The sequence below is a fragment of the Elephas maximus genome, chromosome 17, assembly GCF_024166365.1.
Source record: "Elephas maximus indicus isolate mEleMax1 chromosome 17, mEleMax1 primary haplotype, whole genome shotgun sequence".
Classification (NCBI taxonomy): domain Eukaryota; kingdom Metazoa; phylum Chordata; class Mammalia; order Proboscidea; family Elephantidae; genus Elephas; species Elephas maximus.
The window spans coordinates 71,587,209-71,609,991 of record NC_064835.1 but is presented as its reverse complement, the minus strand read 5'-3'; the positions used below and the strand labels follow the sequence as shown (position 1 = coordinate 71,609,991).

General features: G+C 39.8%; 1 protein-coding gene across 1 annotated transcript in view; it reads right to left on the bottom strand.

The window, feature by feature from the left end:
* RAB1A (RAB1A, member RAS oncogene family) overlaps nucleotides 1–21,303 on the bottom strand; it is a 34,959-nt gene extending 13,656 nt beyond the window's left edge. The window contains exons 1-2 of the mRNA XM_049857376.1: nucleotides 21,058–21,303; nucleotides 5,537–5,609 (exon numbers count right to left, since the gene is read on the bottom strand). Of these exons, the coding sequence (XP_049713333.1) occupies nucleotides 5,537–5,609; nucleotides 21,058–21,080 (96 nt within the window). The 5' untranslated portion in view covers nucleotides 21,081–21,303. The remainder of the gene's footprint in view (nucleotides 1–5,536; nucleotides 5,610–21,057) is intronic.
* Nucleotides 21,304–22,783: the final 1,480 nt, after the last annotated feature.

Here is a 22,783-nt window from a genome sequence, read left to right as displayed (position 1 = left end):
CTACTACCACTTATCTATGTGACAAAATAGTATAAAATGGTTATCTGATTTACTAAAATCATTATTTAAAAGATCAGTATTTAAAGTTGTGTTACAATAACCTACTAAAGATAATTTTAATTGAATATTTATAAGAAATTCATATAAAAATATTTGTTCCTTTAAACCACAGTATTAAATTTTAAGTTAATTCTTGATAATTAATTTTCATTAACACTTCTAAACCAGTGACCCAAGAAACAGAAAACAATTACTTAGATGAGGCTTCAGGAAAATACCATCACTCTATCTTTAGAGAGAAAAGAGCTTTACTGAAACTGTGAAGCCATCTACGAGGTTAAAAACGGATGGATGAAAACACTGAACTTCAATGTCAATGTTAGGTTAAACAGTTCTGGTAATCAGCTATTGCTGAACCACACTGGTAACAACAACAGGCTCAAACATACAAACGATTGTGAGGACGGCACGGGACCAGGCAGTGTTTTGTTCTGCTGCACACAAGGTCACTATGAGTCAGAACCGGCTTGACCATACCTAGCAACAACAACAAACCCTAGAAACATTTAATGGTAAGACAGGCCAGGTAATCCAGCATTAATCAGCAGGGGCACATCTTTGAAAATAAGGGGTGTCTTCCAAAGCATCCTCTGGATCAAATGTAAATATATTTGGTTAAGTTAAAATGATTTCATTCTTGCAAGGCTTATCAAGGAAAGAATCTCCAAATTTAAGATTACCTAATCTATTTTTCAAATATTCTGTGGAACACACTAAGAAAAAGGCCCTTTTCTACCGTAACTAGAAGCTAAGGAAACCCAAATGCCATCTCCACTCTAACAAACATTTGACCTTTCCACGCCTAATCCCCCAAACCCTAGCTAAGTTTCCTAACACATAATAAACATGGAGTAAATTCACAGTTGATAAGACAAAAATCTTACTTGGACACACGAGTCAGAAAATACAAATTGCTGGGCTTTAATGTTCTCAGTATTAGAACATAAAATATTCTTTACCATCGGGAACATATCAGAACCACAGTGTACCAGCTGGACTACACTCCGGTTAATGTAAAAATCATAACTGACTCAACTTTGAAGCTTTCCAAGGCTTAGTTCCATGCAGACTTAAAAACACAAGTTTTACTTATCTTTTGCTCTACTAGTTGCTTAAAAACTGGAAAAACATAAAGCACACGGAGAAAGAAAAAAGTCACAAGCTATTTCAACATTAACAAAAAAAAACCAAACCCACTGCTGTAGAGTCAATTCTCATAGCGACAATGTAGGACAGAGTAGAACTGTCCCACAGGTTTCCAAGGAACGCCTGGTGGATATGAACCGCCAGCCTTTGGGTCAGCAGCCGTAGCACTTAACCATTACATCACCATTTAGACAATACTAAATACTCCGCAGTAAAATTTTCCTGTCTTTTTCTGCACATACTTACATTTTTTAAAACAGAAATAGGATCATATATAATACTGTTTTATAGCCTTTCTTCAATTAATATATTCACTCATAGTTGTTTCATACTTAATAAGAATTATTAATAATTTTATACCAATACAAATTATAGTTACGTTGACTTATCCTCACGTGTCCACACTTGAGCACACCTGGAGTCGCTGGGAACACGGAGATACACTTTAAGGCATTTAACTGCGATTTCACAAACTGCTGCCCAGTTATCTTCTTACCATTACTGAGTCTTGATTTGTTTAGTTTGTTTTTTCCTTTTATTTGAGTACCTATTAAGTATCAAGTACTATAGAATATGGAAAGAGAACAAAATGAACACAACAAACATTTATTTGCCACTTTTTACACGCTGGGTGCTTGATTAGAAATACGAAATTCTTGTGGCTAACTGAACGACCCCGTCCACCCAAGTTTCTGAGTCGCACTGCACAAGCTATCCCTTCTGTCCAAAATTCTCAGCACCTCTTCTTGTGTACCCCCTGACCTTGCACCGGGATTAGCATGGCAATTTTTATTATTTCTCTAATTCTGAACTATGGATCTTCCAAACAACTTCTCCAACTCCTCAGCTAACAATTAAGAAATTTTCTCCCCTCTGTGCTCCCATGGAGCCCTGGTGGCGCAGTGGTTAAGAGCTTGGCTGCTAACCAAAAGGTTGGCGGTTTGAATCTACCAGCCACTCCTTGGAAACCCTATGGGGCAGTTCTACTCTGTCCTATACGGTGGCTATGAAACGGAATCGACTCAATAGCAACAGGTTTGGCTTCTGGTTTTTTTTTGTGCTCCCATAGTTTATTACAGCTTTTGCCATAGTTGTCTCTACTTAGGGGGCGGCTAGGCAACAGTATTTTTAAAAAGTTTCCCAGGCAATTCTACTGTACAGGCTGTACTGAAACAGGCATCCCAGAGAGGATGTTCTTTGAAGCACAAACACCTTAGGCTATAGCCAGACTCAGGAAGGCAGCGTGAAGAGATGCGAGACTCTTCCCACCTGTCTTAATTCCTGGTGATTTAACACCAGGAATTCTTAATTTTAATCTTTGCCAATTGCATGAGAAGTGATACTAATTTTAATTTAAAATCCTTTAATTTCAAATAAAGTTGAACATCTTTTTCATGTTTATTGGCAATTTTTGTTTCTTTTGTGAACTGCCTGCTCATGTCTCTGTCCGTATTTTCATTGGGCATCTTTTGCTTATTGGTGTGTAAGTGTGCTTTATATATTCAGAATATCAATCATTTCTCATGTACATATTTTTTTGCTAGTGCCACTTGTTTGACATTTTTATGTTTACAAATTAATTTTAATAAAATCAAGTTTAACAATCTTGATTTTTATTTCAGAAACTATTTTCACATGCCAAGTTCAAAGCATCACCTATGACTATTCTAGTACTTCCATGGTTTCATTTTTACTATAGTATTTAATGAAATTCATTTTGGTATATGGTCATTAGGAAGATTAACTTACTTTTCCCCTCAAATATTTATTGACTATCTGATCTCAATCTTAATTTTTCTCCAACTTCTATCCACTCAAATCTAAATTACTTGAAATAATAACAACAATAAGGACTTACACAGCCCATGTGCTTATTCTAACTACCACTTCAGATTTTATTTCGACCAACTCCTAAAGTAAATAACTTCACTATTTCAGCCTAACACTCCACATGTAGATAGCTGGGCAAAAAAAACATGGACAAGAAGTAGTCACCAAGGCTAACGAGTACAAAATATTCTTTGGAAAAGTTCATGATCAAAAACAAGAAAATCTAGCCCCATATTAGCATGAAAAAACTAAAAACCATTATCTGGCTATTCTGTAGGGTTTCAAAACCTAGAAACCTATAAACCACCCTAATTTTATCTTCACAAAAAATATTTTGAACCACTTCTAATTAACCCACTCAAGTCCTAACCTAAGAACACAGTGAGCCTGAGCCCACGCAAATACCATTTCATTTTTTAAATTATTTTGTAATATACAATTAATTTCCTTACCACCATTTATAAGATTATAATAATTTAACCCCAAATCAGGAAACCCTGGTGGTGTAGTGGTTGAGAGCTACAGCTGCTAACCAAAAGGTCAGCAGTTCGAACTCACCAAGCGCTCCTTGGAAACTCTATGGAGCAGTTCTACTCTGTCCTACAGGGTTGCTGTGAGTCGAAATCAACTCAATGGCCACAGGATTTTTTGGTTTTAACCCCAAATCAATACTGCCAAAGTAGCCAACCTTTCACATTCTACGCATGGTCTCAGAATTAAAGACTTCATGATGCTAACAGTATCTGTCATCCAATTATCCACCTCTTTATCAAAGCTTGTTACTTTAAAATCTTTTGATATGAGAGCAAAAGAAAACGACATTATTCATGTAAGCAATTTTCTTCTGAAGTGGTCAAATGGTTTACAGCAATCCATTTAACAGGAGCTCTGGTGGCACAGTGGTTAACTGCTCAGCTGCTAACCGAAGGGTTGGCGGTTCCAACCTCTCAGCCATTCCGTGGGAAAAAGATGTGGCAGTCTGCTTCCGTAAAGATTTACAGCCTTGGCTATCCTACAGGACAGTTCTACTCTGTCCTATAGGGTCAATATGAGTCAGAATTGAGTCAACAGCAATGAGTTTTTTTTTTTAATCCATTTACATTAAAATCTTACATTTTGAATGGATTTTTTACTCCTGATTTTAACATCATGAATTTGTCATTTGGAAAAACACTGGTTTACTAAATTACGTAATTCTTTCAAGAAAATATTTCTTGGGAAGAATTGCATAATATTTTAAAAATCACACTCATTAGCATCACCACTCATTTTACCAGAAAATTCATATACGCATCTGGAAAGCTGTCAAGCTCACAGTGCTGAATTATAAGTTTTCTAAAATTCTAATTCTCACTTGAAAGCTCAAATTTTATTACAGGTGACAAATGCTATCAGCTGTTTCCTTGACTTGACAGTCCCGCTTAACTCAGTTGAAAAAATTCCTGACAAATACTCCACCCTGCATAACTACAGTTTGCCTGTCAGTTGTTCTTTCAAGTAAAAAAAAAAATGGTATTCTGGGCGGGGGGGAGCAAGTTCAGCTCGCAACTCAAACAACCGCACAAGTGCTGTTCTTACACAGTAAAAATGCTTTGTGTGTACTTTCTATTTCCTCACAGAGAATATTAAAAAAGAATATTCAAGGACCAAGATTTAATAAAATTAATCATCTTTACAGTTTCATCAAGGACATTCTTAAGTGCAAATGGCTTTCTTTCCCTGTGACTGCATGGTAGTGAAGCATACAACACTGTGCGGTTCCCACTGCCTTGATGTGTGCTAAGACACCAGCGGCAGTTTTATCCACCACTGCTGTGCACCATCAGAGCAAATGTCAACTCAGTGGAAAAGGTAAATGTCTTTTGTTTTAGTGTTATTATTACTAAGCAAATATTTACTTTGTAAATACTAATGCTTTGACCTCATAACCAGCCCCCCATTCCCATGGACCTGGGAAACCTCAGGGGTCTTTGGTCCATTCGCTTGAGAACCACTGACCTAGGCAGCAACCAGAAAAACATGCTAAATGTGAAGGCAGAAGAGACTGTGGGTCTACTCATTAAGTTGAAAGTCATTTACCCGGCAGTTTCAGGATTCAGAACCCTATGCAATGTGGCCAACTAAGTTCGTACCAGGTCTTGCTCTTTCTTTTTATTCTACTTAAGTTTTACTTGAAGTTTCATTACAACACAAGCCAACTATTTTCCCCTTACCTCCTTACTTATGTTGTAATGAACCACAATTTGACCCATACCAAGAGTATTACATACTATAACTATAATCACTTTGCTAAATTTCTGAATCTCGGAAAGTTTGATTTCTTTTAAGAGTAACCATGTTCCTTCTAGTTAAGAGTCCAAGAAAACAAGCAGATGTACGCTTGAAGATTTTAAATACAGAAATTCCATAAGAATTATACTGAATAAAATTGCTGATTTTTATCTACCTAAAAAATGTATGTATCAGTAATTTCTTTAAAGGCATTTCAATTTCAACTTACTGCAAACCTAAGGAGGAGGCAAGACTTTCCAACCCCAGAGTCTCCAATCAGAAGTAACTTGAATAAATAATCACTGCAAAGAGAAAAGAAAAATCACATTAATAAATGCATACTTATTTTAAGTTCTACAAGAATTTACAGGCAAAAATATCAGCTCAATTTGCTGAAGACCACAGTCCTGAAAAGGCCATATCTGGCTTATAAGAAGCCAAACTGTAACCAATAGTGGAAGCCCTTTTGCTGCATCACTGAATATGACAGAATTAGAAAACAGTGAGATAGGCAATGTTACCAATGGTCTCTGAGATCAGTGACCTTCTACTTCTAAGGAGAGAATGAAACAACATAATGATATGCATTCTCAGATAGCCCAAGACACTTACACTAGATAAATTCCACTCCTCAGCAGTATTGGATTTAAACAAACAAAAAAACCAAACCCGCTGCCGTCGAGTCAGTTCTCACTCATGGCAACCCCATCTGTTACAGAGCAGAACTGTCCCATACAGTTTTCTTGGCTCTAATATTTAAGGAAGCAGATTGCCAGGCCTTTCTTTCACAACACTGCTGTCAATCTTTAGGTTAGCAGTCGAGCTTAAACCATTTGCACCACCAGGGACTCAAGTATTAGAATACAGGAGGTTAATTTCCTATTATTTTTGCAAATAAAAAAGCCACTCTTTCAAATTCCAAAATCAATTATTATTTCATAGCAATCATCCACAGTAGGGGCTTTTACAATCCTCTCCCAGCATCCATCAAGAATTCTCCCCTCAAAAAAAAAGGATCATTTAACTTCTGAAAGCCTATATTATGAATATTTTAAATTAGAAATGTGGTCAAATCAAAGGCTATTTATGCAGGTACACAAATATACTCCAATCCTAGGCTTGTATTACAGCATTCTTCAGAGAACACTGAAAGCTGAACTCGGTGTATGTATACGTCTAACATTGCCAGACCTAATGCAAAACTCATCACCAGCGATTCCTTCATGGGCCTTCACACAAGAGACGGTTAGCCCATAGTCTCCAAAGGAATCCTTTGTGAATCAGTCATCCTTCTCAACTCTGACCAGTTCTATGTGTGCTCTTAAGCAATTTCAAAAGGATCTCAAATACGGACTGTACGGATTTATGTTTTTAGAAGATATACATTATTTTCAACTTTGTTCTTTGTGATTTAGTTTCAAAAAATGCTACTTAAAGTGAAAACCAAATGACTCTGGCAATTTAAATTTAGACCACAACATTATCTATGTGTAAGCAATAGGTAAAACTTTAAGAAGTGATTATCTTTGTGGATATTCATCATTTGTTACCTAAGTTTACATAGTGATATGTGTTACTTAAAAGATATCTTTTTTGTTTTACCCTTATTATCTCTAATTATGTCTGAGGAAAAGAACAAAAAACCCAAAGTGCCCTGACAGCAGCAGCAAAATAAAGGTCACAGAAGGAAATAAAAGTTTCTAAACTAGTGAATCAGGAGAAAGGATTGAAGCATAGAATGAACTAGATAACTAGCATTCTTTCCAGTTTGAGATTGTTAAAAAATTTTTTTAAAAATTGTGATTATAGACAATTGCCCTAATAAGTGATTAATAATACCTAATACAAAACAATTTCTATTAGGCAGTGCAGGTGGCTGGCTGACTTTTGTGCTGACAGCTTCCTTCTTAATCAGAACAAATAAAATTCTTAAAAATACTAAACATTAGCATTAACAAAGAGTATACATTAAGAGTTTACATTTCAGTCAGTAAGAGTAATCGAGGCACTGATACTATTCTAGAGACTTGGGTTTTAAAACAGAAGTTTCAACACAACAAACTGCCTCAATTTACCAACAACTTTACTTTAGCACAGTGTCAGGCACCCGGGAAACACTCAGTAAATATCTCCTAAATAGGCTGTTCTAGATCGTGACTGACCCACTGATGTTGCCTGAGGTATCATTACCTTGAAGATGAACGTTTCAACTTTATTTCAGAGCAACCATAAGGCTAGAAAGAAAACATGAGTGTATCCTAACTGTGTTACAAGTTACATTATGGTTTCAAGAATTAATACTCAATTTAAAAAATCACCTTTTTCAACTACTGCATTCTTTGTAAGCTTTGCATACATAGCACCAAGTTATTTTAAAACACTAAACTATGAGTTTCTGATCATTTAAGGTTCAAAACCAAAACCAACCAAACCGAGTGCACCGTCGAGTCGATTCCGACTCATAGCGACCCTGTAGGACAGAGTAGAACTGCTCCATAGAGTTTCCAAGGAGTGCCTGGTGGATTCTAATTGCCAACCCTTTGGTTCCCAACTGTAGCACTTAACCACTACGCCACCAAGGTTTCCATTTAAGGTTCAAAGCCATTATAAATAATATGAGAGGTTGAGCACTGTTGCAGAAGGCAACTATTTTGTACTCTCCTCAATTTGCCCTCAGCTTTACTAACACTGACAAGTGACACAGAGAATGGCGAACAAAATCAAACCCACAAACTTCCCCCCTTATCAAATACACACATCTGGATAGTGTGAACCATAGTATGTTACTCGTATTAGGACATTTTAAATTACCTGCTACGGTAGCAGCTTATTTCCAAACTATTAATACACTGAACGTACAAGAAAATTCAGAGATGTGAGACTGCTTAGATTTTTCCATAATTTTCAGAACTGTTACAGGACAGGAAAAATGTTGGTGATTGAAATATGCAAATCTAAAATCAGAGCACACAAAGGCAGAATTTTGCCACAAAGAATAAGTAAAGGAACACAGGAAAATCAGCAAATGCTAGGACTTGAAACGTACTTATCCTTTATTCCTTGCGAATTAGTAAATCTCTCTTCGGATTATTAGGTTTTCAACCTACCTACAACATAATTTTGACTTAAGTGAAAAAAAAAAAAACTACTTACGCCAGCTTAGAAATTGATGGATTTATAATTGTAATCATCTCCTAATTAGATTATTTTTAGAAGTCCTATCCAATGTTCCCAATCCAGAACTTCCTCTAGTTTTTTACGTTTCTAAAATACTATGACACTTCACGTTTTCTATCCCTAAGAAGTTTGGAGTTTATTTTCCTACCCTTATGTTTGACATAATTATCTGCAGGTGTGAAGGTAAAACTGACTTAGTCATCTGTGTATCCAGGATCAAGCATTGTGCTAAGGGATCAGAGGGCATTTTAATTTTGCATTTTTAATCAGGCTTCATTCGTTGTGAGACAAAGCCAAAGAAAATCTATTGGGGGGTGAGTATGAGAAATTAGAACTAATTCAGAGGACTTTACTTTTCACAACAACTATCAGTGGTACCTAGGAGCCCTGGTGGTATAGTAGTTAAGCGCTTGGGTACTAACCAGAAGGTCGGCAGTTTGAACTCAGCAGCCACTCTGCAGGAGAAAGATGTGGCAGTCTGCTTCCAGTAAGATTTACAGCCTTGGAGATCCTATGGAGCAGTTCTACTCTGTCCTATAGTGTCACTATGAGTCAGAATCAACTCGGTGGCAATGGGTTTGGGCTGGACTGGTAGTACCTTAAAAAAAAAAAAAAAAAGTCCAAACCTGTTGCCGTCAAGTCGATTCCAACTCATAATGACAGAGTAGAACTGCCCCATAGGGTTTCCAAGCAGTGCCTGGTGGATTTGAATTGCTGACCTCTTGGTCAGCAGCTGTAGCACTTAACCACTACGCCACCAGGGTTTCCAAAATTTATGAGAATGAATACCACCCTGATTAACATTTTAGGCTGAACCCAAAAGGGAAAAAAAGGGCTGGGGTGGGACATGCCACGACAAGGGGACACAGGGGCCAACCTGAAAGTTCTCTCAATGGCCAAAGCCAGAGCAATCTGAGCCACAAGATGAGCGATGTACTGGATTACAGCCCAAAGAACAGATAAACATCCACTGAGTCCACAGTGATATAAATGATGAAATAAATATATAGGTGAGAGAACACAAATCTTCCCTACAGAAGAATCCCAAATAATAAACGTAGAAGGAATGAGGGAAAAAGAAAATCTCCAGTAGATCAATACAGTAATAGTCATTGCAGGCAAGACTAACTGATGAATGCTGAAAGTAATTGGTGAAACTTTAAGAAGAAAGAGGATATCTGCAGGGCCTCAAAATTCTCCTCCAAAATATTTATCACTGTGGTGGTCTTAACATACACCCATAAATTCTTTGATACTCTTCCCCCCAGGAGATGGAGCCTAATTCTCTTCCCTTGAGTGTGGGCTATGCTCAGGGACTGGTTTCCAGTAAACCAAGTACAGAAAGGGAAAAACAGTAACTTCACATGGAAAAACCTGATAGCCACCACCTTAACTAAGTGATCTAGGTGCACATCACCGGTAATAAGTCGTGCTGACACCATATACCCTCTGACAGGATACAACGCGATGAGTAGGGCACTTCACATCTGTGGTCAGGCTGCCGCTGAGTCAGTCCCTGACTCATGGGAAACCAATGCACGACAAAATGAAATGCTGCCTGGTCTGGCACCATGTCCGTGATAGGCTGCAGACTGGACCACTGTCATCCACAGGGGTTTCACTGACTGACTTTTGGAAGTAGATCAGTAGGCCTTTCTTCCTAGTCCAGTTTATCTGGAAGCTCCGGTGAAACCAATTCAGCATGACAGCAACAAGTAAGCCTCCACTGACATACGAGTGGTGGCTGCATGAGGTGCACTGGCAGGGAATCAAACCTGGGTTTCCCACAATGAAGGCAAGAATTCTACCACTGAACAGACACTGCCCCCTCTATGGTATCTTCAAGAAAATCCATAACCCCAGTCTTAGAGAAAACACCAGACAAACCCAAATTAAGTGATATTCTACAAAATACCTGATCAATATTCTTCAAAACTAGTCAAGTTCATAAAAAACAAGGAAGGACTGAGAAACTGCAAGAGATTAGAAGAGGCTAACATGGACCACATGAAGATAAATACAACATGGTATCCTGGATCAGGAGTCCTTGGCTGGTGCAAATGGTTAACACACTTGGATGCTAACCAAAAGGTTGGAAGTTCAAGCACAGTTCCCCTCTGACATACATGGGGCCACCAGGAGTCAGAATTGACTTGATGCCAACCAGTACTGGTATCCTAGGTTAGACCTTAAAACAGAAAAAGGACTTCAGGGTATAGCTAAGGTACAAAGATTATCTCAGTACAACAGTTTTGGGGAGTCATCCAGCCTCAGTGGCTCCATAAAGTCTGGATTCCATGAAAATTTGAAATTCTGTTCCATATTCCATTTAACTTTGTTTAGAATATACCAAAAACAAACCTGATGCCATAGAGTCAATTCTGAATCACGGCAATCCATGGCAGTAGGATTGGCTCCATGGGTAATTTTTGGGGATGCGAACACCAGGCCTTTCTTCTGAGGTATCTCTGGGTGGACTCAAACCTACAACCTTTAGGTTAGCAGCCAAGGGTGTGGCCATTTGTACCACCCAGGGCCACCTTGTTTAGAACAGTGCTGCACATATTCAAAGCGAGAGTTCTGAAAATGAGGCAACCTTTGGTAGCGCTGGAGAAGTGGTAGGTAATGCAGGACAAAAGAATAGACTGTCTTAACCTACATACAACAAATACTTGCTGACAAGTGCACCAAGGGGCAGGTACAAATGCCCTTTACCTCCTTACCTCTTTGTTTTATTTTATTTTTTTAAGTATTTTTACCTCCTTATCTCTTGAAGCCTACATGGGTTTTGGAGCTGGGAAGACCTATTTGAATTTAGGCTCCATCACATTCTAGCTATAAGATCTTGGGGAAAAGTTACTTACTCACCACCATTAAGCCTCAACATCCTCATCTATAAAAAGGTTCCATTAGGTCTTACTATATCATCATCTTGAGCCATGGTGGTGCAACGGTTATGTGTTCAACTGCTAACAAATAAGTTGGAGGTTCAAACCTACCCAGTGGCTCCGCGGGAGAAAAGACCCGGCAATCTGCTCCCATAGAGATTACAGCCTAGAAAACCCTCTGGGGCAGTTCTACTGTCACACGAGGTCGTTATGATCTGAAATCAACTCGATGGCACCGAACAATCCTCCTCTTAGAAGTCCCTGGGTAGCACAAAAGGTTAAGTGCTTGACTACTAACCAAAAGGCTGGTGGTTTGAACCCACTCAGAGGCACCTCAGAAGGAAGGCCTGGCAATCTGCTCCCAAAAGATCAAAGCCTATGAAGCAGTTCTTCTCTTTAACACATGAGATTACCATAAGCAAGAACTGACTCAACTGCGACTGCTCATTCTCTTAGGCTTCTAGTCAGGATTAGCAATAACATGTCTAAAACATCTAGCACAGCGTCTGCTCACATTATAAACCCACTGCTGTCGAGTCGATTCCGAATCATAGCAACCCTACAGGACAGAGTAGAACTGCCCCATAGGGTTTCCAAGGCTGCAATCTTTACGGTGACTGACTGCCACATATTTCTCCCGCAGAGTTGCTGGTGGGTTTGAACGGCCAACCTTTCGGTTAGCAGCTGAGCACTTACCCACTGCACCACCAGGCTCCTCCTCACGGTATAGGAGCACAATAAGTGGCAATCATTATTATTTTTCTCTCTTCCCTCCAAACAATGAGGTAACAGTAAAACACTTCAAGTGCTATAGGCAAAAAACTTTGGAGCTTATTCAAATGATGAGTGACAGAGGATCACAGGCATTTACCTATACCCTAAAATAAAACTCAACCAGCTAATAGTTTTAACTACTGTGATGACACGCTAGTCACAACTCCAAAAGCCTAGCAACACATAAAACAGTTAACAGTCTATGGCAAGTACACCCTCTAGAGCAAGAGAAAGGCACTTCTGTTTCACTTCATTCACAGAAAGACATCTAAGACTTCCAAGACCCCAAGTATATGCCAGAACAGTCATGAGGGTAGAAAATCTGAGAATGGATACAATTAACTACAACCCTAGAGAAGATTTAATCATCATCCCCAAACATGATGTGAAGGAGAAAGTCAAAGGTTCCTATGTAATGTGTACCTCACAAACTCTAAACATTTTTATAAAGACCTCTCCAATCCGGAATCTTTAAAGTAACTGACCGCAAAAATGTTAGTGGCCTAATTAACTACATTCACCACTTAGGGAAATGAAAACAGCATGGCTTGGACAGTGAAATCATAGACCCAAGGAGCTAAAATTCCAGTTCAGCTGCTTACTCTGAATGCCTCTTGTTTTCTCCTCTATAAAACTAGGTCCCTATTTCTACCTAGAATTATCGTGAGAATTAAGGGAAATAACATGCATATATAAAACTCTTGGCTGGTGGTAAGAGCTCAAAATGTTAGCTGCTGATTCTATTCCAAGACTAGCATCCAGGGCTCTGCAGTCTTCTTCAGTGCTTTGTTCCTCTCCAGCTAAATCAAGCGTAACTATAACTTTCTGTTAATAACAGAAATCAGAGGCCCCTTCTCCAAATCTTTTGCACTATTATGCCATCCTATTCTTTAAAGGTATCACAAGATTTAATATTTTAGCATATGAAGCTAATGCTATTATATTGATTATACTTGTTTGAGCATGAGTCATCTGAACTAACTGGTAAGCACCTGGGACCAGAGTACACGTTTTATAATTTACAGAAAAACTCAACTCCTAGCATGCTCTAACTGACGGCAGAGAAAGAGCCGTTTTCTTTACTAAGCTTTCTTCCAAGATGAAATTAGCTGTGTGTGTCTGTTTAAAAAAAAAAAAAACTTTGCTGTCAAGTTGATTCCAACTCACAGTGACCATATATATATTTAATCTCATCCTTGCTTTGAGAAAAGTTGCCTGGGCTAACAATAGTACCAACAAAACTTATTCCATTAAGGAAATTCACAACCTAACACCTACTACAGAATTAAAGAAAAAATCTTTTTGAAAATGTTTTCAAGCTAGAGAAGGAAGGAAAGAGGTCAACGTGTGATGTTTAAATGTGTGAGAAAAACTCTAAAACTGAAACATATTCTAATATTCCTTACTAGAAAATTCATGCTAAATAACTTCTGCACAGCCATGTACAGTTTATCCTTGAGACTCAGAACTTAGCTGGTACTATCAACTCAACAGTACACAACAACCATAATCACATTTTATAGTTTAAGAAACAGGTACAAACGGTATAAATGACTTAAAGGAGGTAACTGGCAGTCTGAACTTGAACCTAGGTTTTCCAACTCCAGATGCTGTTCTTCTCATCACACCAAAAAAAAAAAAAAAATTAAACCTGTTGCCATCGAGTCAACTAAAACTCACAGTGACCCTACAGAACAGAGCTGAAGTGTCCCTTAGGGTTTCCAAGGAGCAGCTGGTGGATTTGAACTAACAACCTTTTGGTTAGCAGCCAAACGTTTAACCACTGTGCCACCAGGGCCCCACATTCCCTTAATGATATATTTTATATACCCCAGATGATAATATTAGTAAATACCTTAAGTCCTATATATAAAACCTATCAGAATGAATCAAACCATCTACGAACCAGCACATAGGAGCTGAGTAAGTACACAGAAAAGTGTGATTCACTGCTTAAATTAATTCAGAACACTTGCATTAGTAGAGACTAAGTTGGCTCAACTCAAAAGAGCATGAAAACAACCTATTTCGAAGTTCAGACTTAATTAGCTTTAATAAGTGATAAACTCAACTGCTCTTCAAGAGGACAGGTGCCAGCCACCAGTCTTCAAAAAACCACATGGTTATCCACATCAAAAATTTCATAAAGTTGCTTCAAATGTCCTTTTTATAAATGTATTCAACTCTTTTTATAAGTTCCACCTAATCTGCTTAAATAAGAATATATTATACCAGGCTAGGCATTTATATTAACAACATCTACATGTATTTTAAAGTAGTAAAGTTACTACAGAGATTACCCGATGTTCTTAATATGAATACCAATGTTCCGTGAATTTAGCGTGCCTTTGTTTAAAGAGAAGCCCTGGTGGCACACTGAAACCCTAGGGGGCAGTTCTACTCTGTCCTACAGGGTCGCTATGAGTCGGAATCCACTGGACAGCAGTGGGTGGTTTTTAAGAATCATGAAAACACTTCATAACTTCAGGACAGTAACTTAATGAGAAACAGAAAAGTAAGCATTAAAAAATGAAAAGGACCGACTAGGTCATCAGAATAAAGACATGCCCACAACAAACTCCACGTTTTAAAACGAATTAGTTCAGGATACCAGATTTTAAATAAAGTTCCATCATCCTCGGGTTCCCACATTTTGAAAGGGTGGTAGTGAACATTCTCTTTTCTGTTTTCAATTTTCTAAGCCAGGCATTGTTAACTTGAGGTTCATGTACAGACTCGGGGGTGTGAACCACCTGCAACTTTACGCAAAATGTTGCTGTATGCACACACAGGGAGCAGGTCCATAGGGGTCATCAAATGCTCCTAAAGGTTAAGAACTACAATCCTAAATCAAGTTAATGTAAAATATCTACATAGGCAGAGTAGAAAGGAAATACATTCAGACAAGTTAAGTTCATCGCTGTTCTTGGAAAACCTCAATTATACAATTCAATCTGCAATTCAGTTTAAGGTGCAGAGTGCATAAAACGCCCTGTGTAAAGACCCTACTCTAGTGGCCGGCACATGGCTTAAAAGCACTCATTAAAAATGCTAACATGAGTCGGGATCTACTAGACGGCAAACGCTTCTTATTATTTCTGAAAAGTGGTGTTTCCAAAGAGTGCCCCCTCTGTGAGCAAAGGAATGCACACGCAACACTACTTGTCAGAATAGGGAATCTGCACAAATGCAAGAGCGTAAACGCACCTGGTGCTCACCAGGACCTACCACAACCTTGGATTTAATAATGCTGGTGTTCTGGCCAACTGGGCCAACCAGTCGCAAAAGTACCAAGGAAGTCTTCACATCCTACTTGCCCTTCCATACCCTATTTGTTCACACGTTTAAGTCGGCCAACAGATGCTTATTCTCTGATTCCTCAGAGCCTCAGGATTATTTTTTTCCAAATACCATTTCACCATTACCCTTTTAATATCTGAAACACTCACAGGGTGGTTTCCAAGAAAAACCAAGGCCTATGTTTTCTTCCCTAGGTTCTATTCCAGACATCAAAAAGGAGATCTGAGCCCCACCTTCTACAGGAAAACAGTGGAAGAGCCTGACCGCTCCCCTCTCCCATAAGAAAAAAACAAAAAAATCTGGGCATTTTGCCTACATCTCTTACTACAACTCCAAAGTATAGTTCAAAGAGTGGGAAAAAGCTGATAAGCCCCACATCTAAAATATCTCACGCACTGACACCCAACACCCATTTTCAGTTTTTCTTCATCTTAAGACAAACTGGCTATTTAGCAAACCTTAAAAACCTCAAAATCTTAACCGTAAACATCTTCATATATTAGGAAGGAGACAAGAAGATGAGCAAAGGGAAGCTCCTCTTTCCTACTGAAAATGAAATTTATTACAACTGTCAATAATGAAACCATCATATATGTACAGTCAAAAGCTGCCAAGGAGAAAATACGCACACCCAAAGGACTGCTAATAGGATGTGAACATAACAAGATGTTAGCACCTAGATTACTAAGATTGCTTCCAGAATAAAAGACTGAATATCCAAAAAACGAAATTATTCAGAAAGCAAAATTCTCTTTAGAAGCTAACCAGAGTTGGCAAGAGAACACCTGATTTCAAAGCTCTTCCATTTTTAAGACAACAGTATTAAAAATAAACACAAAAACTTTAAAAGACTTATTTTACTGGAACAGTAAGGGAAAAAAAACTGCCAGCACCCCTCATTTCAACTTAATTATGTTGAGAAGGTAAGTGAAACTTTAAAATGCAAAATTTCAGTTATCTTTAAATGGTCCCAAAAGATCATCCAATTCACATAAAACTCTTAAGATGCTTTCTGTGGCGATTCTATGAAGCTACTGGAAACTTAAATTACCCAAAGAACCACAGACGCTGATTCTCTAGACACATTAAAAAGTCAAATTATAGATACTGAAAGTACTAGTTGTTTTTCTTGTTTGAACTTCTCTGCATTTTCAAATCACAGTTACCACCGAAAAGTCATCAAGACAACCAACAAAAGGACAAAAATTCTAATAAAAAAATTGTATGAAAGCCAGTAGTGATATACTTAATGAAATTACACTGTCAGTCTGCTTTTATTTTCAAATACTTAAAACATAAGGTTATTAGAAGCACAGCGCTGACACAGGTCAAATGTTCCTTGGGTCTACCATGACAGGAGAGCAAAGTTTGAAAGACTGATTAAATCTTGAGAGACTCGGGAGCCACAGTACGAGTAAAGAAAAAAATAAGCTGATTACTTAAAAATTTTCTGCATTAAAGTCCTATGGTTGAGCCAAGTATACTACTATAGTTCTTCCTACTGTAACTAACTGGTATTTTCATGATAGATACACATGCTTCAGGAACTACTTACAGACCAAGCTGCCACAATGATTTTCTTGACACTAAAAAAAAAAAAACACTATGATGAGTTTAGAACCTAGAGGATTATGAAAAAAGATTCTGGTATGAGATTAATGTTAAGTATTTCTTATCCTGTGTGCTGAAATAATCACTGCCTGCTTCACCCACTCCCCTCAGAAAAATCAAAATCTTTTAGATCTCCTGAAAAAACAAAGCTCTGATCCTTTCCATCTACTTTTCCACCGTTCAAATTACACTTGTAATTAGTTTTTGTTTGTAGTTGAAATTTAAATGACTCAGTCATTACTCTTAATTTCTACTGTAAAGACAATCCTGGGTTGTCATTTCTACCAAATCAGCCAAATAACATGGAAAGCAGTCAAAGGGACAGCTTAAAACTTAATCACTGATTGATGAGTTTCTCCTCACCCCCAAACCAAAAGCTTACTACTTAAATGATCATGAAGTAAAAATATTCAGCAATAAAACTACGAACAGGTAATTCTGTGTCAATCAATATAAATCTAAAATTCTGTTCCTTCTAAACCAAACTTTTTCTTTTGCCAAAAACCCATTTTCATTACTAAATTAGCAGTACCCATGAAGCATACGTAAAACTTTATAGAAGGAGCAAGATAAGTTAGATGATAAAGCAACATGGGTTAAGGAACACTTCAGGGCACTTCTGAACAGTACCGAACACGCTAATCTAATCTTCAACATAGGCACAGTATTTGGCATATGCTAAGTGACTGTGACTGTAAATGTCAGTAATTAAGGTAACATCCTGGAACCACAAAGGACACTCACCCATGAAAAGTTTTAATTTAGGAGTAGTGTAAGATTTTAAAGTTTAGAACAAGGTCTTAAAGAAAATGGCCTTAGATTTGGGTGTTAAAACTCTAAGAATTTGTTTCCTTCTCTTCTATTTTCCAATACAACGAACGTCATTAAAGAAACAGGCAACAAACTGGCAAGTCAGACTGCTAAAAATCTGGTTGCCAGCAGCCCTTTGTGGTCTTCCCTAATGAAAAATCCATCACCTCCTATTGCCCCAAGTAATTTTTACTAACACTTCTCCAAATATTTCCCCAAACTCCTAGATTATTACATCAGGCACAGCCTAACTGTAAAAAAATAACCACAACCCATTGCCATCCAGACAATTCCCACTCACAGCGACCCCACAGGACAGAAGAAAACTGCCCCACAGGGTTTCCAAGAAGTGGCTTGGTGGATTCGAACTGCCCACCTTTTGGTTAGCAGCCAAGCTCTTAACCACTGTACCACCAGGGCACAGTCTAGAATATAACAGCAGCCTAATGGTGAATGGAGCCCCGGTGGTACAGCGGTTAAAGCCCTCAGTTGCTAACTGAAAGGTCCACTGTTTGAAGCCACCAGCTGCTCCACAGGAGAAAGATGTGGCAGTCTGCTTCCATAATGAACCCTTGGAAACCCTCCGGGACAGTCCTACTCTGCCCTACAGGGCTGCTGTGGGTCAGAATCCACTCGACGGCAATGGGTTTAGTTTGTTCTTTTTTTTTTTTTTAAAGGAGAATACTCGAACCTGGAAAAAAACTGTAAAAACTATTTCTAGGTTTGATTCTGTTGAAGTCAATAACCCATAGCACTCAAAAGAACGGATGGTCTGACACCATATTTACTAAAGAAATACTGTCTTTATAATTGAAAGTTAATAAATTTCCAACTATAAAAGCAGTATATATGAACTGAAAAAGGTAAAAGTGTAAAAAAAACTTACAACTGAGAAAGTAACCATTAATATTTTAAAGAATTTTCTTCCAGTTTTCTTCAGCGTATTTTAATATCATAATTAAGATCTTATTGTAAGCAGTTTTGCATCCTGGTTTTTCACTATTTTAACACTAATATTTCACCAAGTAAATTCCTCAGAAATGTTCTTTTTAAGGTCAGTAAAATAAGCCATTCAACAATATAATGTTTTCTTAAAAAAAAAAAAAAGTATTGTTCTTGCCATTTATCAGCCATTCCTCTACCTTTTACCCCCTTGGAAAATCCTCATTCCCTTCTGCTTCACCAAATCTAATTGCTTCTAATTCCCTTACAGGTCCGTTTCTATAAAGGTCAGACCTTCCATTTCTTTCAAGCCTTCCTGAACCAAACCACTCACTCGCCTCTGAAATCTGGTTGCTTAGATTCATGCCACCTATCTAGAACTTGCTGTACCTACTGGTATTTGACATATATGCAATCTATGTTCTATATTCCCTTATAAACTCCTTGATGGTAAGGATTAGATCCCTAAATCCCAGCACTACTATAATGCTTTACATAACGATGTACACCACCTCAAGAGGACTCTTATAGTTTGAACCTCACGAGGATCCTGGTAGGAATAATGACGGGACCATTATCCTATTTTACAAAAATAAGAAACTTGTCAAGATTCTGTTCAACTAATATTTAAGATCTATTTACAGTACTGCATGCATGTAGCAAATATGAAAAACTCCCTGAACAGCAGAGGTTTACACACCTTCATAAGTGGTAAATCCACGTCCTCTACTGTTGCCAGGAAAACTCTGTCCAACTATGCAAAACCAACTTTGTCCTTGGAGCCCCAGATAAAGAAATAAAACACTGTCAACACAGCAAATATGTTACTACAAGTGCGCTATCCTCAACTTCTCGAATTATATAAAATTCTAATAAAATACTATGACTTCTGTTTAGTACAAAAGAAAGAACATTCCCACATCAAACCGCAGCATTACCAAACTTGAAGTCAGAATGCATTTTGCAAGAGCCATGTGACATACACATGACAGCTAATGAGTGGACTTTTCAAGCGGAAATGTTAAGCAAATAAACTCAACTTTTAGGACAAACGCTGATTTTTGCTTTAAAAAAAATTTCCCCTCTCCTCCTAAAAACTGCTGACTCTAAAGAGAATTATCAATTAAATCTTTTCCAAGTATTAATTTATATATATGTGCACGTGTGGAGGATACTGCAGGAGGATTTTTTCAATGGACACTGAGAAGAATCCTACCAAGTCTTCCCAAGGAAAGTAAACACCAGTTCCCAAGAAAGGAGCCAGGTGTGTCACATCTGCTGTGGTGACTTCTGAGTAAGCAAGAAAAAAAATGCATTAACTTTTCATGACACGTCATGGAGCCTCATTCCCTATCTGCAAGCATTCAAGCAGGTAATACAAAACCTACAGATCTACCATAGGTCCCATTCGTTTCTCTTTCAACTTGACAGCAAAGGATTCCTTGAATTTGGTAATATTAGGAAGACGGTCCTTGGTTTCAGTTTTGTTCTTTTATTTGACCTACGGAAAACAAAATGACTTCTGCGTCCTCCTTATAAAAAATAAAAATAAAAAAAACTCCCAAATGTCCAGGTTCTTAGGAAAGTAAGGGCCCGGCGAGTTCTTAAAGAACTCCTTCAGAAAACTCAAAGAGAGAACAAAAATTTTAAATCGCTTCTCGCCAGCTACTCATTCCCCTCAATCCCACGCAGTCCTGAAAAGCATCCATATTACCTGCAACCTGGCGGGGAGGATGGGAGGAAAGAGTAAATAGCCTCAGAATTTACAAGTAAAGCTGGTTTCTACCCTGGCGATCCTGACAGCTCCGCAGGGTGCAGGAACAGGGGCTGATAGTGCCCCGTTGGAGAGCTCTCCTACCTACCTCCGACCCTAAAAAATGAGTCCTTCAAAAGTCACTTCCTCCAAGAGAAGCTACCTCTTCCCACCGCCCCACCACTCAACTCCCAACGCCTGAATCCCCCCTCCCCGAAACTCTCTCGCGGCCCCTTCCTCCTCACCGGCCCTGCACTACGGCCTTCCCACCTGACCGGGTCCAGGCTCCCTCGGCTCACCCCTCCGGCCCGCCCCCTCCCCCCGGCCGCCCCTCCGCCGTCAGACAATGGGGCCCGGCTCCTGGCCGCGGGCCTCTCCCGCCCCATCACCCTCACCTCACCCCGGCCGAAGCCTCTACCCCCGCCCTCCTCGCCCCCTTTGAGATTCCCCAAGCTAGCCCACGGATCCAGCCGACCGGTGCTCTCCTACACTCACTATTCGGGATTCATGCTGGACATGTCACTGCAGCTGCCGCCGCCGCCACCGCCGCCCTTGCTGCCGCAGCCGCCGCCCTGACTCTCCGCGCCACAGATAATCAAAGGAGAGGAATGAGATAGGCTGTTCCGGGAGAGCAAACGTCTTCCCCCACTTCGTCCCCTTAGAACACAATCAGCAGCCGCCGCCACTCAGCTATCGCTTCCACCCAAAATGGCCGCCGGCGAACCAGGAAATAGGGAAGCCTTAGACCGTGGGGCCTTTACACGGCCAGGGGGCGGCCGCACCGCATGGCATGCCGGGAAAGAGAGTCGCAGGCCGCGTCTGTGAGCGCTAAGGACTGACGGTGCAGCGCAGGGACCAGGACTCAACTTCCCGCCAAGCGCTGCGCATTTGGTGCATGCGTATTTGACGGGCTGTGGTCCGCCTCATTCCCCCCAGTTTCACCCCCACCCAGCCGCTCCTCCCCGTTCCCCTCCCTGCTGACTCGCTGGCTAGGTCTTCGCTCGGACTCCCCCTAGCGGATTGGCTAACGCCGAGCTGCCCTGGTGATGTCATCAGTGAGACGTGGCAGCCGGGCGAGTCAGCGCCCCACGGGGGAGGGGGAAGGGAGGGGCAGAGCGCAGTGCTCGGGGCCGGCGGAGGACGGGGGTGGGGTGAGTGCAGGGGGCTGGGAGAGGAGGGAGGGAGGGGTCAGACCGGAGGGACAGCCTGAGTGCCGAGGCGGGCTGGCCGGGGGTGTCGGAGGACACGCCTGGCGGGTCCGCCTCTGGTGCGGCTTTTGCTGGCCTCACCACCTTGGGGCTTGAGCTTCTAGGCCGGTCCCAGGATGCCCGCTCTCAGGATAGAAGGGAAGTAAAAGGCACTTTGCCAAAGACTTCGGGTCTCTGGAAAACACAAAGCCGTTCTTTCAGTTCTCTTCCTCACTCTTCCAGTGGGTCCGATCATCCCAGTATTGGCCGCACGCAGTCCCATTTTCTTGATTTCTTTTCATTCCTATTCCAGCCCGCTCCTAGCACCTCACCCTGGATATTGCGGTAGCTTCCAAATGGACTCTGCATCTATTTCTTCTCCACCCCAGCCCATCTTGCACACACGGCCAGATTTATCTTCCCGAAACAGCACTTTCATGTTGACTACCCCACATCTTCAATGGCTCCGCATTCCGTGGATGAGACACAGCCCAGAGTCAGCCTAAAATTCGAGGTCCCTCCTGTTCGAGCCCCAGCCTTTGAGTGGAAGTGTACTGTCTTATTTTTAATTGTTATTAGTACTGAGCCAATCTGTAAGATTGGACAGTAGTGAGGGATAGAAACGCTCAATACATAACTAGAAACTCAGGGAGTAATATTGATACAATTTTGAAACCTTGTGGTCTTAACAGCTCTCTTTAATCAGTTCAGGAATTTAAATCACTAAACTTTTAAGACATTATCTTGGGTTATTTAATTACGAAGGGCACAGTATAATACGTTGTCCAAAGTTTATCTTCCAACTTGCTCTAGGAACCAAGAAAATTATCTCCTAAGGCTTATTGCAAAATCATTTTATATTCTCATGACATCAAAGTATAGAAAGAAGGTGGTTCTTATTTCTCCCCATTTTTACTAACTACAACTCTTAATCCCCAAATAGTGCTGGCACCTTAGTTGATAACCTCATCAAAGGTACACTAGAGTTCCTTCACATTATGCTGGTTTCTGAAATGAACACAGTCACTACCTCA